The 12,852-nt window shown below is 52.7% G+C and overlaps 2 protein-coding genes across 2 annotated transcripts in view; one reads left to right on the top strand and one right to left on the bottom strand.

Annotated features, from left to right (window-relative positions):
- Window positions 1–3,984: 3,984 nt before the first annotated feature.
- rgs9b (regulator of G protein signaling 9b) lies at window positions 3,985–10,305 on the bottom strand. Its single transcript, XM_068754824.1, has 19 exons — window positions 10,237–10,305; window positions 9,097–9,193; window positions 8,647–8,697; window positions 8,448–8,554; window positions 7,913–7,964; window positions 7,777–7,835; window positions 7,599–7,675; window positions 7,419–7,500; window positions 6,955–7,017; window positions 6,717–6,746; window positions 6,571–6,632; window positions 6,382–6,495; window positions 6,154–6,269; window positions 5,984–6,071; window positions 5,724–5,862; window positions 5,538–5,620; window positions 5,323–5,440; window positions 4,232–4,635; window positions 3,985–4,144 (listed from the first exon to the last, which is right to left on the bottom strand). The coding sequence occupies exons 1-19, from the start codon at window positions 10,303–10,305 to the stop codon at window positions 3,985–3,987; spliced, it is 1,971 nt and encodes a 656-aa protein (XP_068610925.1).
- A 1,007-nt stretch (window positions 10,306–11,312) lies between these two features.
- The window catches only part of LOC137910387 (guanine nucleotide-binding protein subunit alpha-13-like), a 3,186-nt gene continuing 1,646 nt past the window's right edge, over window positions 11,313–12,852 (top strand). Inside the window, exons 1-2 of the mRNA XM_068754823.1 lie at window positions 11,313–11,595; window positions 11,970–12,196. Coding sequence (XP_068610924.1) covers window positions 11,313–11,595; window positions 11,970–12,196 — 510 coding nt within the window. The remainder of the gene's footprint in view (window positions 11,596–11,969; window positions 12,197–12,852) is intronic.

Below are 12,852 nucleotides of genomic sequence, written 5' to 3'. Positions count from 1 at the left end.
TCTCTTCCCTCTCACTCACTTCAGCGCAAAAATCCTCCTCTTCCTCCTCCTCCTCCTCCCCCTCCTCTTCCTCTGCCAACCTGCTTTTGCTCCCATACCCTTGATTTTTATTCTCCTTCAACCCGTCACATGTCCTGCCTTCTTTTCCTGTTCCGGTTATATTCTGGAATATCACCTTCAGATAATCCGGGTTATCTCCGCCTTTCTCTCCGCTCTTAGACTTTCTAGAGGAAAGACGGAAAACAGGAGACATGAAATCTGAGGGACGGACGTTATATTTACTGTGACTGTTAAAGAGAAGTCGTCTAAAGACGGGTACGACTTTAGCGTCGGCAGCCTGCGTGGAGCGTTTCTAGCCGATGCTAATCTCAGCAGGAGCTTTTTTCCTCGTGAGTGCAGGCGTGAAGATCTCCTTCGTTTTCCAGTTACTTTTAGATGCATTTTAGAATCTCACCAAAGGGGGGGGGGAGCGGTCAGGTGACTTTAGACGGGAGGTGGTGGGGGTGGATGGAAGGGTAAAACTCCGAGATTCCGCTGTGGTAATGAATGAACTTATAGATCATATGTGTCATAATTAAAGTAAAGCCCGTGCAACTTTACTACAATTCTTTTTTTTAATAAATAAATAAATCGATGGCATTGCGTTCTCATCTTTTTCGCGCGTACTTGCAGCTTTTTTTAAATCGAATCGAATCGATGCCGACAAGCCAACAGCCGCCACATTTACTCTGGATCATCGACAAGGCAAACACACACACACACACACACACACACACACACCAGCAATCCGGAACAAACTGGACGTGCAGCTAGAGGAATACGAATGTGTGTCCCGGACCGTGTCGTGTTTCTGCTGAGTGTGAGCGAGGAAGGCCTGACTGCCTCCTCCTCCTCCTCGCCACCTCTTCGTGCAGAGAGCTAAACAGTTTTGCTTTTCTGCTTGTCTCCCGCTGTGGGACAGGCGGGGTTTTAGAGAACGCCCCCCCCCCCCCAGTAGAAGCTGTTTTTGCCTCACTATGCAGCTGACGGGCCTTTTAACGCGCGCTATTAATAAAGGCGTGCGTTAAAATAAGGCGTTTGAGATGTGAGGCGTGTGACTCGGGCGTCTATATTTGTAGGTGCAGAGTGGATGCAGTGGAGACCTCTGATGAATGGAAGCGAGCCAAAGCGGACAGATGCTGCAGAAGATCTCAGCAGCTGGATGAGGGGGCGCCAGCAGCACGCAGCCGCAGCACATCCAGAGATTAACTCAGTTTCAGGGAGAAACAAAGTCGCTCCGGCGTCACCCTGAGAGCCCGACTGCGTCCAGGAGCAGCACGCCGCCGCCGTCAGCAGAGCTCCGCGTGATGCGTGTTGTACGTAGCGGCTAAAGCCAGGAGGTCACTGGTCTCGATCCTGCAGAGAGAAAAGAACTATCCTGCAGAAAATAGAAAAGTATGCCTGCTAATCAGCTCCACCTCCGCCCAGAATCCACCCAGACTCCACCCAGACTCCACCCAGAATCCACCTAACATCCGCCCAGCATCCTCCCAGCATCCTCCCAGCATCCGCCCAGCATCCGCCCAGCATCCGCCCAGCATCCGCCCAGCATCCGCCCAGCATCCGCCCAGCATCCACCTAACATCCGCCCAGCATCCGCCCAGCATCCGCCCAGCATCCGCCCGAGCACCGACTCCAGCTCTTCGTGGATCCGGCTGCTATCATCACTTCCCAGTCTTTCTCTCTGTGGAGGCTTAACTCTGAGCAGGGATGAGGCGAGGCCCGACATAAGCCGTGATGCTGCGCTCTATCAATAATCTGAACACGCGTATAAAAAACAATCACCTCGAGTTCATGAGCGTATATTGAACCTGCCGACCCGCGGTGGGCGGTCACGCGACAAAACGAGAACTGGAAGAGGAGCAAGATGGTAAAGGGATGTTTGCTCTCTGCAAAAATAATGGACGCGAAGGACACTGTTTGCCTGGCCTCTCTTTGGCCCGAAAGACACCTGATGATTCAGATCCATCGGTGAGTCGCTAAAAGCTTCGGAGGGATGAAGGGCGGCGGCGGGAGGGGGCGCACGAAAGAGACAAAGCATCAAAAGCTCTGAAGAGCTGCCTGATTATAAACCCTCTGTGTGTGTGTGTGTGTGTGTGTGTGTGTGTGTGTGTGTGTGTGTGTGTGTGTGTGTGTGTGTGTGTGTGTGTGAGAGGACAGACAACAAAGAGGGAAGCAGAGGGGGTCAGTAAATAAACTGCACCAGCTCATATTGGAATGCGGCCATCGGGGCTGAATGCAGATTTGTGATCATCCCAAATTTGGGATATTTGTATCCCGTGTGCTGCAAAATTACAGTTTGGGGGGGGGGGGGGTGACTGGCAATGTCTCTGGCTGCCGGCCCAGACACCGTCCCCAGCGTTCAGTCTGTCTGTCTGCATCTGCGTCTCCTCCTCCTCCTCCTCTTCCTCCTTGTTCTAAAGACACACTTTGAAATTAGAAATAGCTCGAGAGCAGAGCAACACGAGAAGTGTCAGCGCCTTAAATAAATTGGCTCTTTGTGTTCCTTGTTTGAGGCGAGCTGACATTTCAAAGCCTGCCAGGTATTAATACCAATTCTCACGAGACAAAGGTTGTACACGCGGGTGTGCGTAAAAGCGTTGTCTCTTTGTGCGTGTCTGTGCGTGCGCTCAGACTTTGTCATTATAGTCCTCCACAAATCCACCTGACACGGTCAAAAAAAAAGGTTTCAGCTTTTCATTTCAAATGTGTTTCGAGCCCAGCCGGCGTCAGAATGTGATATTAGGACATTTTTCCCTTTCCAACATAAATCTTTTTTATTTTTGGCTGCAATTTCTTGCTTAGAATGCTGCTTAGTTTTTAGTTTTTTTTTTCTTTACCTGAACATGCGGCCCAGAAGCTCAAGTCGGGAAACAGATACTGGAAAAAAATGTAAAAAGGGTGACGGAATGCAGCACTAATTGGACGTTTTTACTTTTGTCAGGTAAAAATCTGATGAAATTCATCCACACCTGTTTAGCTTAGCAGCATCTGCAGACCGTGTTCCAGATAAATGATGATGAGGAAGATGCATCTGGAGTCCACGGGCGGTCCTGGTCCCATTATAATTACTACACCGCCCCCTAGTGGTTGATCACGGACCGCTGTTCATTGATTGTTGGAAAAAGAAAAAAATAATTATACACTGGATATGGTTACATATTGATTTTTTTCCAAGTGACGATCGATAGCTTTAGTTTGGTTCTGAGGTTCTGGGATGTGGAGTAAAACGAGGACACACACATTGTAGATGGCTGATGGTATTACAGTATTTATGTGTGTGTGTGTGTTTGTGTTTGTGTGTGTAGTTTGGGGCTGTTTCTGGAATGAGAGACGTGAGGCCGAGTCCTCCAGTCAGTCGTTTATTGAGGCACTTGACACATGCCATGGAATATACAAATATAACACGACAGATTGAAGCTATTATTCACATTCTTGCATCTGTAAACGTGATAGTACATTCAGACAGTTAATTCACGTCTTGTACCCTAAGAATCTGCTTGCTTTTGGAAACACGAGGAGGAAAAACCTGACATTCTGGGTGGAGGTGGAGGCGGAGGTGGATGACTCTGCTGGGCTGCCGCCCACCCACTGACAGAGCCAAATGCTACAGCGTCACACGCTCCTTCTGGGTCTCTGTAAAACATCATGACCCGGAAAGACCGAAAGGTCGAAGGTTTTAAGAACCTGAGGAGGAGTTTTAGGAGAGGAGAGTTTACTCTCTCTGGGTTTTTCATAGGTGGGTGGAGACGAAGGAGGAGGAGGAGGAGCCTCAACAGCCGGCCCGCAGTCCGGATTCCTCATGAAGGAGAAGCAGAGAGCAACGGCGGTCCTGATGGAGAATGCATCCATCACCAGGCAGAGGTTTTACACGTCGGCGAGAACCGGGTCCGACTCTCCTCGCTCAGACACGCATTTATAAAAACATAAAACGCCGTGTAAACGTTAGCCCTGGGGGTTGAGGCTCTCCCAGGGACAGATGATCTCTTTGGCTCCCACTCCTCCCCGGAAGGAGGCCCTGTGCTCCTCCTCCTGCTCCTCGTCCTCGGACTCTATGGGGTAGATGCGGCACTCCGGAGGGATGTCCACTTTGATCTGGAAAAAACTGTTCCGAGTTTACAGAAGGAGACAAATTCAGTTCCAAATCCTGGCCTCCGCTTTCAGAACACTGTTCGACTCTTTTCTCACTCACTTGGTGATCCGCCTGGGGGGCGCCGGGCCGGGCTGAGCCGGGCTGAGGGGCCGGATCCGGCTGCTCGTCCCGGCGGCTGAGTGGCATTTGGGCGACAGGCTGGCAAACATGGATGAGGAGGTGCAGCCTCGCTTCAGGAGGCGCCGCAGCGACATAGCCACGCGGGACTTGGACGCGTTTCCACCCGCCGGGGCTTGAACGGCGGGGTTCCCCTCGCCCTCCCCCAACCCCGCCTCCGCTCGCCGCTCGGAGGCGGAGCTGCTCTCCAAGGCCACGCTGATGGGGGACGGACACGCCGGGGTGTGCGCCAGGGAGGGATGGGAAGGCGAGGTGTCGGCAAAGGGAAAGTCAGGGATGCCAGAGTAGACGGCGAGGTGGGGGACGGGGGTGGTGAAGCGGCACAGCTGTGAGGTCAAAGGTCAACAGACACGGGTCAGAGGGCAGGAGGGGGGGGGGTTAGCTGCTGGTTCCCTCCATGCTGAACACGAACTGAGACGTCACAGGGTGTGATTCGTCATACCGCTAGCTCGCTAAGCTAACATCGTAAACACCATACAGAGAATTATGACTATATGTAAAACACAAATACTCCCTTCACCCTTGTGATGTTCTATCTGATATATTTTCATTCCCTTTGAAGGTGTAACAGCATTAAAAATAATAATTTAGACGGAAGCTGCCTCCAGGCCTCGCTGATCCTGATCCTGTGTTATTGTCAATAATCAATAATCAGGTCAGACTCGTCAATGGTTCAAAAGAGGACAAGAAGCGAGACGTGATGAAATGAACAGTGAGAGAGAGACAAACACGCACACGAGGCGGTTCATGGGCTTTTATTAGCTCACATACATCGGCATGCTAACGCTAATGCTAATAAACAAACAATGAGTGCAGGTGGATGAGACTCCTAAACAGTTACTACGACAAAAAGGAGTTTCCTTTCACTGAAAACTAAATAATAACGACAAAAAAAATGACTCAAAATAAATATTAAGATGAGAAAACCCTGTTTGTGTTCAGGTAATGGTCGGAGGAGGAGGAGGAGGAGGAGGCGGCGCCTCCTTGACCTGTTTGCTGAGTTTGCTCATGACCTGTGTGATGTCAACGTTGGCGGCCATCTTGGCCTTCTGCTCCTGCTCCAGCCGCCGCAGGGCGATGGGGCTCAGACTGGGCCGTCTATTCTTTGCATTGTGCTCCAACTGGGCCAAACTGGAGGAACGCAAAGAAGAGGGATGGAAAAAAGAAGAGAGGGAGAGAGGCGGAGGAGGAGGACAGGGGGGGGGGGGGGGGCGGTGACTTCACCCACCTGAACCTGTGCTCCTCCGGACAGGTGGCCTTCTTCAGTGTGTCTTTGAACACCGGAGACTTCATGTAGCGTCCATACGAGTCCTGTAACACACACGCGCGCACACACACACACACACACACACACACACACACGCCTCACCTGAGGGAACTCCAACACAAGCCTGCTCCCGGTGCGTTCACTGACCTTCTTCATGAGCATGTAAATGTGAGTTTGGGCGGCGTCCAGGACGTATCTGTGCGGGTGCTTCAGGCCCTTCACCGTGACCTCCATCGTGCTCCCGTCGATGTTGATCCAGCGAGGAGCGCCGCGCGCCAGGAAAGTCCTGGGGAGTCGGGGGGGGGGAGGAGGAGGAGGAACGGCTCAGTGTAATAGAGTACATGTAGCCACGCCTCTGCCGGTCGGCTAATTGGCGCACATCCATCACGGCAGCATGGACGCATTACTTGTAGATCTGTTCGGCCTTCTCCCTCATCGTCGCCGCCGCGCCCCACTTCAGATCCTCACAGCTCTCCCAGAACGCCAGGTTCTCGCCTGCCGGTAGAAAACAAGAGCAAAAAACTCTTGACGCTCTCATCCAAAAAAAACGGCGACTGAAACAAACCCGCCGTCATACCGCTGAATTCTTTCTTCAGGAAGAGCCGGAAGTCGTTTCTCCCCCCGGGGTCTGACAGCAGCTCCCCGAAGCTGAGCGTCCATCGCTCCACGCGCATCCTCGTCGGCGTTTCCACGCTGTCGGGTAGAACGAGACGCGTGGAAGAGGCGTTAAGCTTCGGCTTCAACGCGGCGGCGGACGCCATCGCGCGTTCGCCCGCTCGCTCGCTCTCTCCGCCTCAGAACTGACCTCGGCGTGTTCAGGGTCCAGTAGGCGGCGTCGTCCGTGAGCCAGGGATTGCTGGGAAGACACTTGGAGAGGAAAGGATCGTGCCTGGCGTAGGTGGAGCAATGCTTGACCATCCTGCAAGAACAGGAAGTGGGTTCTAGTCCCCCCCCTGCAGCGCTCAGTAACGCAGGGATGCTATCGCTAGCTTACGCTCCGATGGAGACGGACGACTTCACTCTGGGCCTCATGATGGACTGCTGGGTGAAGATCGTCTGCAGGAGGAGGGAGACGGACAGCGGCGTCAACGCGAGACGGAGACGCGCCGGCGGGTCGGGGGGGGGGGAAATGTCACTTACAATTCTCCCGTAGAAGTCTGGCGTTTTGGGCTGCAGGGGAAGAGATAGTCAAATATCAAGTTACAACTCAGTCTGTGTGTGTGTGTGTGTGTGTGTACGAATACAGAGCCTTGGGGGACGCCTGCAGCAGAGAAAAGAGAAGACAGGATAAAAGGGGAGATTAATGGAGGTAGAGTTCCTGATCAGGGAGGGAAAGGACGACGGGAGCGTCTTCACACAGGTGAGACTCACCTGTTACCTCGTCTGCGTTCGGGTCCATTCTTCGATCCAGTCCGTAGTCCATGCCGCTCACTGCCCCGGGCTACACACAACAACAACAACAGGAAGTTTACCTAATGAATGAAAGGAAGTGGATGCCATCATCAGCAAACTGCTATTAGCCTAGCTTAGCATTAAGAAGCTAGGGGAATGAGCTAGCCTCACAGGCGGTTCCGCCCAGCTTGTCCTGCTCTCCAGCGTCACGTATATAAATCATATCAATCTGTGGTCTGAGTCACGATGCAGGAAAGAAGCAGAACCGCCGCAGCGTGAAATATTAATCACCGCCCCCCCCCCCCCCCCCCCTGCCCCCCTCCCTGACTGGACATGCAGCGCTAAAGAGGCATCACGGGTGGAGATAATTAGATACCCTGGGGCGCATAGACGCCCCCTCTGTCTGCAGGTAGCCCAGTGGTAGGTGTGTGTGTGTGGGCGGGGCCTCACCGGGGGCCTGTGAACCACCCAGTAGGCTCTCTCCTGGCACTCAAACACCACCCGGTCCGGTTTCTTCCTCTCCTTCGCAGCCCTGAAATAACACGCAGACAAACAGGATGCTGACGAGCGGACAGACGGACGGACGGCGCTGACGGACGGCGCCGACGCCTCGGCGCGAGCTCCACCCACCTGTACTGCTCCTTCGCTTGCATCACGATGAAGTCCCATTTATGATTCATCCATTTGTGAAGGCGGTTGTATTGCTCCTGGCGACATAAGATGACACCTCCGTTACTGCGAGGAAGCCAAATCCGTGACTCCCATACGCCCCGCCCCCCTCCCCCTCCCCGCTGCGTCTCGCGCTCACCTGCTCGTGGAGCTCCAGGATGCCTTTCTTCCGGATGTTTCTCTTCGCCAGGTAGATCGCTAGCGCCACGGAACGGACAGGGAGCGTTAACGGAGCAGCGCGAGACGCCCCAAACGGACAAATGTGTCTCACTCACCATAGTCCGTGTCCTCCACAGGCCACTGCTGCGTGGGCCAGAAGTACGGCGTCTGGGAAGGACAAATCCAGGATCATCACCAAAATTGACTCATCTGTTCCTGGCGACATTCCCTACGTTTCCTGAAAGTTCCGTGAAGATCCGTCCATACATTTTTGAGTTACGTTGCTAACAGGCTGATAAACTCCGATTGATCTCATGTTACCACGGAGACAGCCGGGCTCGATCTTAAAGGGACAGTGCGGGTTTTTAAGTGTGATCGATGGCCGTCCTGACAGCCCAGGTGCAGAACGCTCCGGGTACATTCATCACACTTTATATTCATTTAAACGCTAGCCCTTTAATTTAATTTAATCAAGCCAATATTTTTTATTTAATCAGAGACCAATTGATCAACATTAAGCCTTGATTAATAACCAAAACTTGCTAAATAAACTTGGTGCGGATTGAGATTTAAATGAGCTAAAATGAAATTAAATGTAAAATATATATATATATATATATTTTCTACGTTGTGATTGCGGCTGAGCTTTACCTGGAAGCGATAGAGGGATTGATCCGGTTTGATCACCAAGCGTTTGTGCTCCTGTAGAGGGTAGACGTATCCCAGCGCCACCAGCATGGAGCCCAGATTCCCGGCTTCTGGAGACGGAAGACGGGAACGTGAGCAGCTCTGATTCGGATGAGTCTAATTGCTGGCTGTTGTAGTGCATGTTCCATCAGATGATTCTCACCTTGACGGTCTATTTGGAATCTCTCCACTAACCAGGCAATGATGTCTTCGCCTGAGGAGGAAAGATGGAAGTCGGCAAGGAAAGGAAAAGTCCCAGTTTCAAAGCTTGCAAATGACGTACAACTCCGGGCTTCCTCTCTCCTCCTCCTCCTCCTCCTCCTCCCTCATTCTTTCCTGACACAGTTACATTCTCTTTTCCTCTGGTCTGCTCAAATATCCACCTCCTCCTCCACCTCCTCTACTTTTTCCCTCTCACTGACTCCAAGACCGTGGGGGTTGCCATGGAGATTAAATCTGTAGCGCTCCAGATTGAGCCCAGAGCGTTGGTGTCCTCCACCGAGACCATGCAGACACAATCACTCAACCCAGCTGTCGAATAACATCCAGTGTGCATTGATCGGAGGTGGTGTGTGCGTGTGTGTGTGTGTGTGCGTGCGTGCATCCTGTTTACCTGTGATAGCGTGTGGTATTGTTGTGATAACCAGTCTCTGAGGCTGGGACTTCACTCCCGTTTTGGGATCCTGCATCTCCAGGATGACCTTCTCCGCCTGCAGAGGAATATCACGAGGAGAGAGAAGACGTTACCGCGACAACCGACTGAAGGAGGTGATGTGGGAGCAAAGGTCAACATGTTGTGGAGAACAGTGGCAACGCTTATCAGAACTGTTGATAAAGCCGCGAATGCTTGGAACGCCACCAAATAGTCCACTTTTGAGAACATAAACTGCAGAACCGTTCCGCGTAAACAGCCAGGGGGCGCTGGGAGGATTGTTTTCATGTCCTGATGTCACGGCTTTTGTCTGCCCTGAGTGGGAGGCAGGCAGTGAGTCACCGCCGGCCTCCAACGGGGTTGTTTTCTTAGTTATCATATCCTCTGATGCCACAGCTCAGGTGGGCGCCAGTAAGCAGGAAGTCCTGCCTGGCTGTGATTGACTGTGTGTGCGTGTGTGTGTGTGTGTGTGTGTGTGTGTGTGTGTGTGTGTGTGTAGAATGCTCTCCCGGGTAGGAGATTTCCTCAGGACAGGGGGGGGGGGCATCTTCGGTGATGGATAAATAGATTCTAAGCATTCTTTGTGGCACAAAAATCTTGCGCACATTTTCTGCTAAATATTATTTCTCAGCAATAAAAAAAAAAAAGGTCCAGCTCAGACAATGGAACGTTCTGCAGTTTGAAACACAATGACTTGGATTAACTTCCTCCCAGCGGCGGGTCGGCGTAGATACGGATACTGATCCAGGCTTACTGCTGCTTATTAAAACGGAATGACCTTATCAGTGGGGAAAGGTCGCAGCAAAACACAGACAGACACGTTTACCTGCGTTTGATTCTTACTGACTGATGGTCAAATGTTTTATTCCACAGCTAAAAGTTAGATTTACATCCCTAATGGAAAACCTGGCTTTTTTATTATTATGATTATTATTATTATTATTGTATTTGTTGGAGGTGCTGAAAGGAGACAGATTTAGACGCTAATGCAAATTATGATGCATGAGATAATTAATTTAAAGTGACCCCTCGATAGGTGCGTCTGCAGGTACCGCCTGCATGGCTGGGAGAGGCTGAGAGCATCCACGCATGCAGCCTTACCTTGTTCAGAGAAGCCATCCTCGGTCGGAACCTCTGCCCGTGATCCCGGAGAGTATTCCGAACGGTCATGGTCCTCCGGTGTTCCTGTGATTCTCACAGAACCGGGTGTTGTTGTCGCCTGTCGGCCCGATGTCGTGTTTGTGGGGGATCCTTCGGGGGAAATGCAATGATAGACACCGATGGTGCCTTCAGGTGTCCCCCACAAAAGGTCGTCATTTTGAGAACAAGCGAGTTAAAACGCTGCTAGATTCTAATTTACCGCGTTAAACTTGGACGTTATGAATATTTTATTTTGCTGTGAAATATTTATTATATTACTTAACAAAATCAACCATTAAAATTCACAATATAATTCAGTGGTGTGACATTAAAACAACCGAAATGAGAACAATTTAATAAAAAAAAAAAGATTTATATATTCGTCTCATGTATATTTTGAGGAGTGCAAAAAAATAAATCAAAGCAAAAGTCCGAACTTTACGTGTTTTTCTTGTATTTATTTTTATTACAAGTGCGTTCAGGTATAACATCAAAAATTCCTAATTTTTATTGAAGGCAGCATCACTAAGTGAAAGGAGTATCAGCCAATCACAGCGCAGCATTTGGCATCATGCAAACAGTGTTGCGCATTTACGGAACTGAGCCAACAGAGGGCGACATTGCCTCATCAAATCAATCGAACAGGAAACGATCACTTGAGTCAACGAGCTGATCGCTGTCGTGGCGCGTTCACGTTTAGTTTCTGTTCTGTAAATATGAGCCGTTTATTCCAAATCAAGCAGCTGCGTCGGCAACGCCGATAAGAATGCTAATTGTTTATGTTTACGAAGCTGTATTCTTACTAAAAAACTTCCCTCGTGTAATTATATTTGTTTGCGGTGAGACGTGTTATGCTTCAGATTAAAAACAAAAAAACTTTATGTCTGCCTGAGTCGCACATAATTCGGAATGAAGTCGGTTTAACGTCGATGTAAACAAGAGCGACGCTACTTCCTGAGTTTAGGGAAGGGGCTTGGTCTCGTGCCTGCGGCCGCGCGAACGCGCATCAAATTAGCATCGATGAAGTTTGTGCGAACATGGCGGATTTCCTGCCGACCAGGTCCGTGTTGAAAGTTTGCCTGCCCGTGTGCCTGCTGAACGGCGGCGAGGTGGACCAGATCCGAAAGTCCAAGGAGATCGACCGATGCCTCTCCCGGGAGAAGACGTACGTGAAGCGGCTGGTGAAGATCCTGCTGCTCGGCGCGGGCGAGAGCGGCAAGTCGACGTTCCTCAAGCAAATGCGGATCATCCACGGGCAGGACTTCGACCAGCGGGCCCGGGAGGACTTCAGAGCGACCATCTACAGCAACGTGATCAAAGGTAGCGTCGGTGCGGGGTGCGGGGGGCGGGGGGGGGGACAGTTTCCACATCTGGGCCGGGTCGAGAGAGAGACGCATAAACAGTCTCCATCTGCTCGGCGGCACACCCAGCCTTCAGTGGCCCCGCCGCCGGGGGACGCGGCCGGCGAGGAAACGAGCGCACCCGCCCGGCCCGGGACGGTTTCACGCCGCCTGTTGGCTGGATCGCTGGGGTGACCCGGTTCGGCTGTCCCAGGACGGTTTGGTGCTGTTGTTGACCCGGGGGGGGCGACCCGGGGGGGGCTTTAGGTTCTGCCCCCCCCCCCCCCCCCCCCCCCACTGTTAAATTATCATCATCATGTCTTAAACCCCGCCTCTCCTCGCGTACCTCTCCAGGTGTGCGCGTGTTGGTGGACGCCAGGGAGAAGCTGCGCATCCCCTGGGGTGACCCCGGAAACCAGCGCCACGGCGACAGCCTCATGGCGTTCGACACCCGGTCGGCCAAGATGGCCAGCGGGCAGCTGGAGAAGCCCGTCTTCCTGCAGTACCTGCCGGCCATCAGGGCGCTGTGGGCGGACTCGGGCGTCCAGAACGCCTACGACCGGTGCCGGGAGTTTCAGCTGGTGAGGCGGAGGGGAACGCGCACACGCGTGTGCGTTTGGCGTGTGTTTGGCGTGTGTTTGGCGTGACTCTAACGGATCTGCTCTCTCTCTCTCTCGCTCTCTCTCTCCTGCGTGGTCAGACATGTGATTGAGTCAGCTTCCTGTTTGCGCCTCTCGCCGCCGTTGCTGCCGCGTCTGCTGTCGGCACGTGTGTTCCTAACACGCTGACGTGACGGCGGGGGGGATGGGGGGGGGGGGCGCAGCTGCGGTCCGGAGAGCGTTCGCGTGGGGGACGCCGGCGGCGTGCTGCTCGGATCCGCCGGTGCGGACAGAAAAGGGGAATAAGGGTCGATCGGCGCTGGAATGTTGATCCGGAGTTAAACGGCTTTACGCTCGCAAGCGTTCACGCACGCACCGCGCTCGGAGCGGTCGATGGCGTCCGGTCGGCTCGGCGCCGCTTCCTCCGCTTCACGCGTTTCCAGAGCAGGGGATGCTTCTGATCGGCGCCGTGGGTTTGACGGGGCCCATCCGAATCCGAACCGCACGCTGAACCCCGGGGGGGCCGTTCCCCACGTCTCTCTCGGCGTGTGGGGGCGTGTCCGAGTTCCACGTTTAAAGGGGGGGATAACGGGACGCATGAAAACACGGGGACGGTCCAGCTGGAGAGGATCCGTTCA

Source organism: Brachionichthys hirsutus, chromosome 21 (genome assembly GCF_040956055.1).
Source record: "Brachionichthys hirsutus isolate HB-005 chromosome 21, CSIRO-AGI_Bhir_v1, whole genome shotgun sequence".
Taxonomy (NCBI): domain Eukaryota; kingdom Metazoa; phylum Chordata; class Actinopteri; order Lophiiformes; family Brachionichthyidae; genus Brachionichthys; species Brachionichthys hirsutus.
Note: the sequence above shows the minus strand (reverse complement) of the source record. Positions and strands in the feature narration are given on the sequence as shown.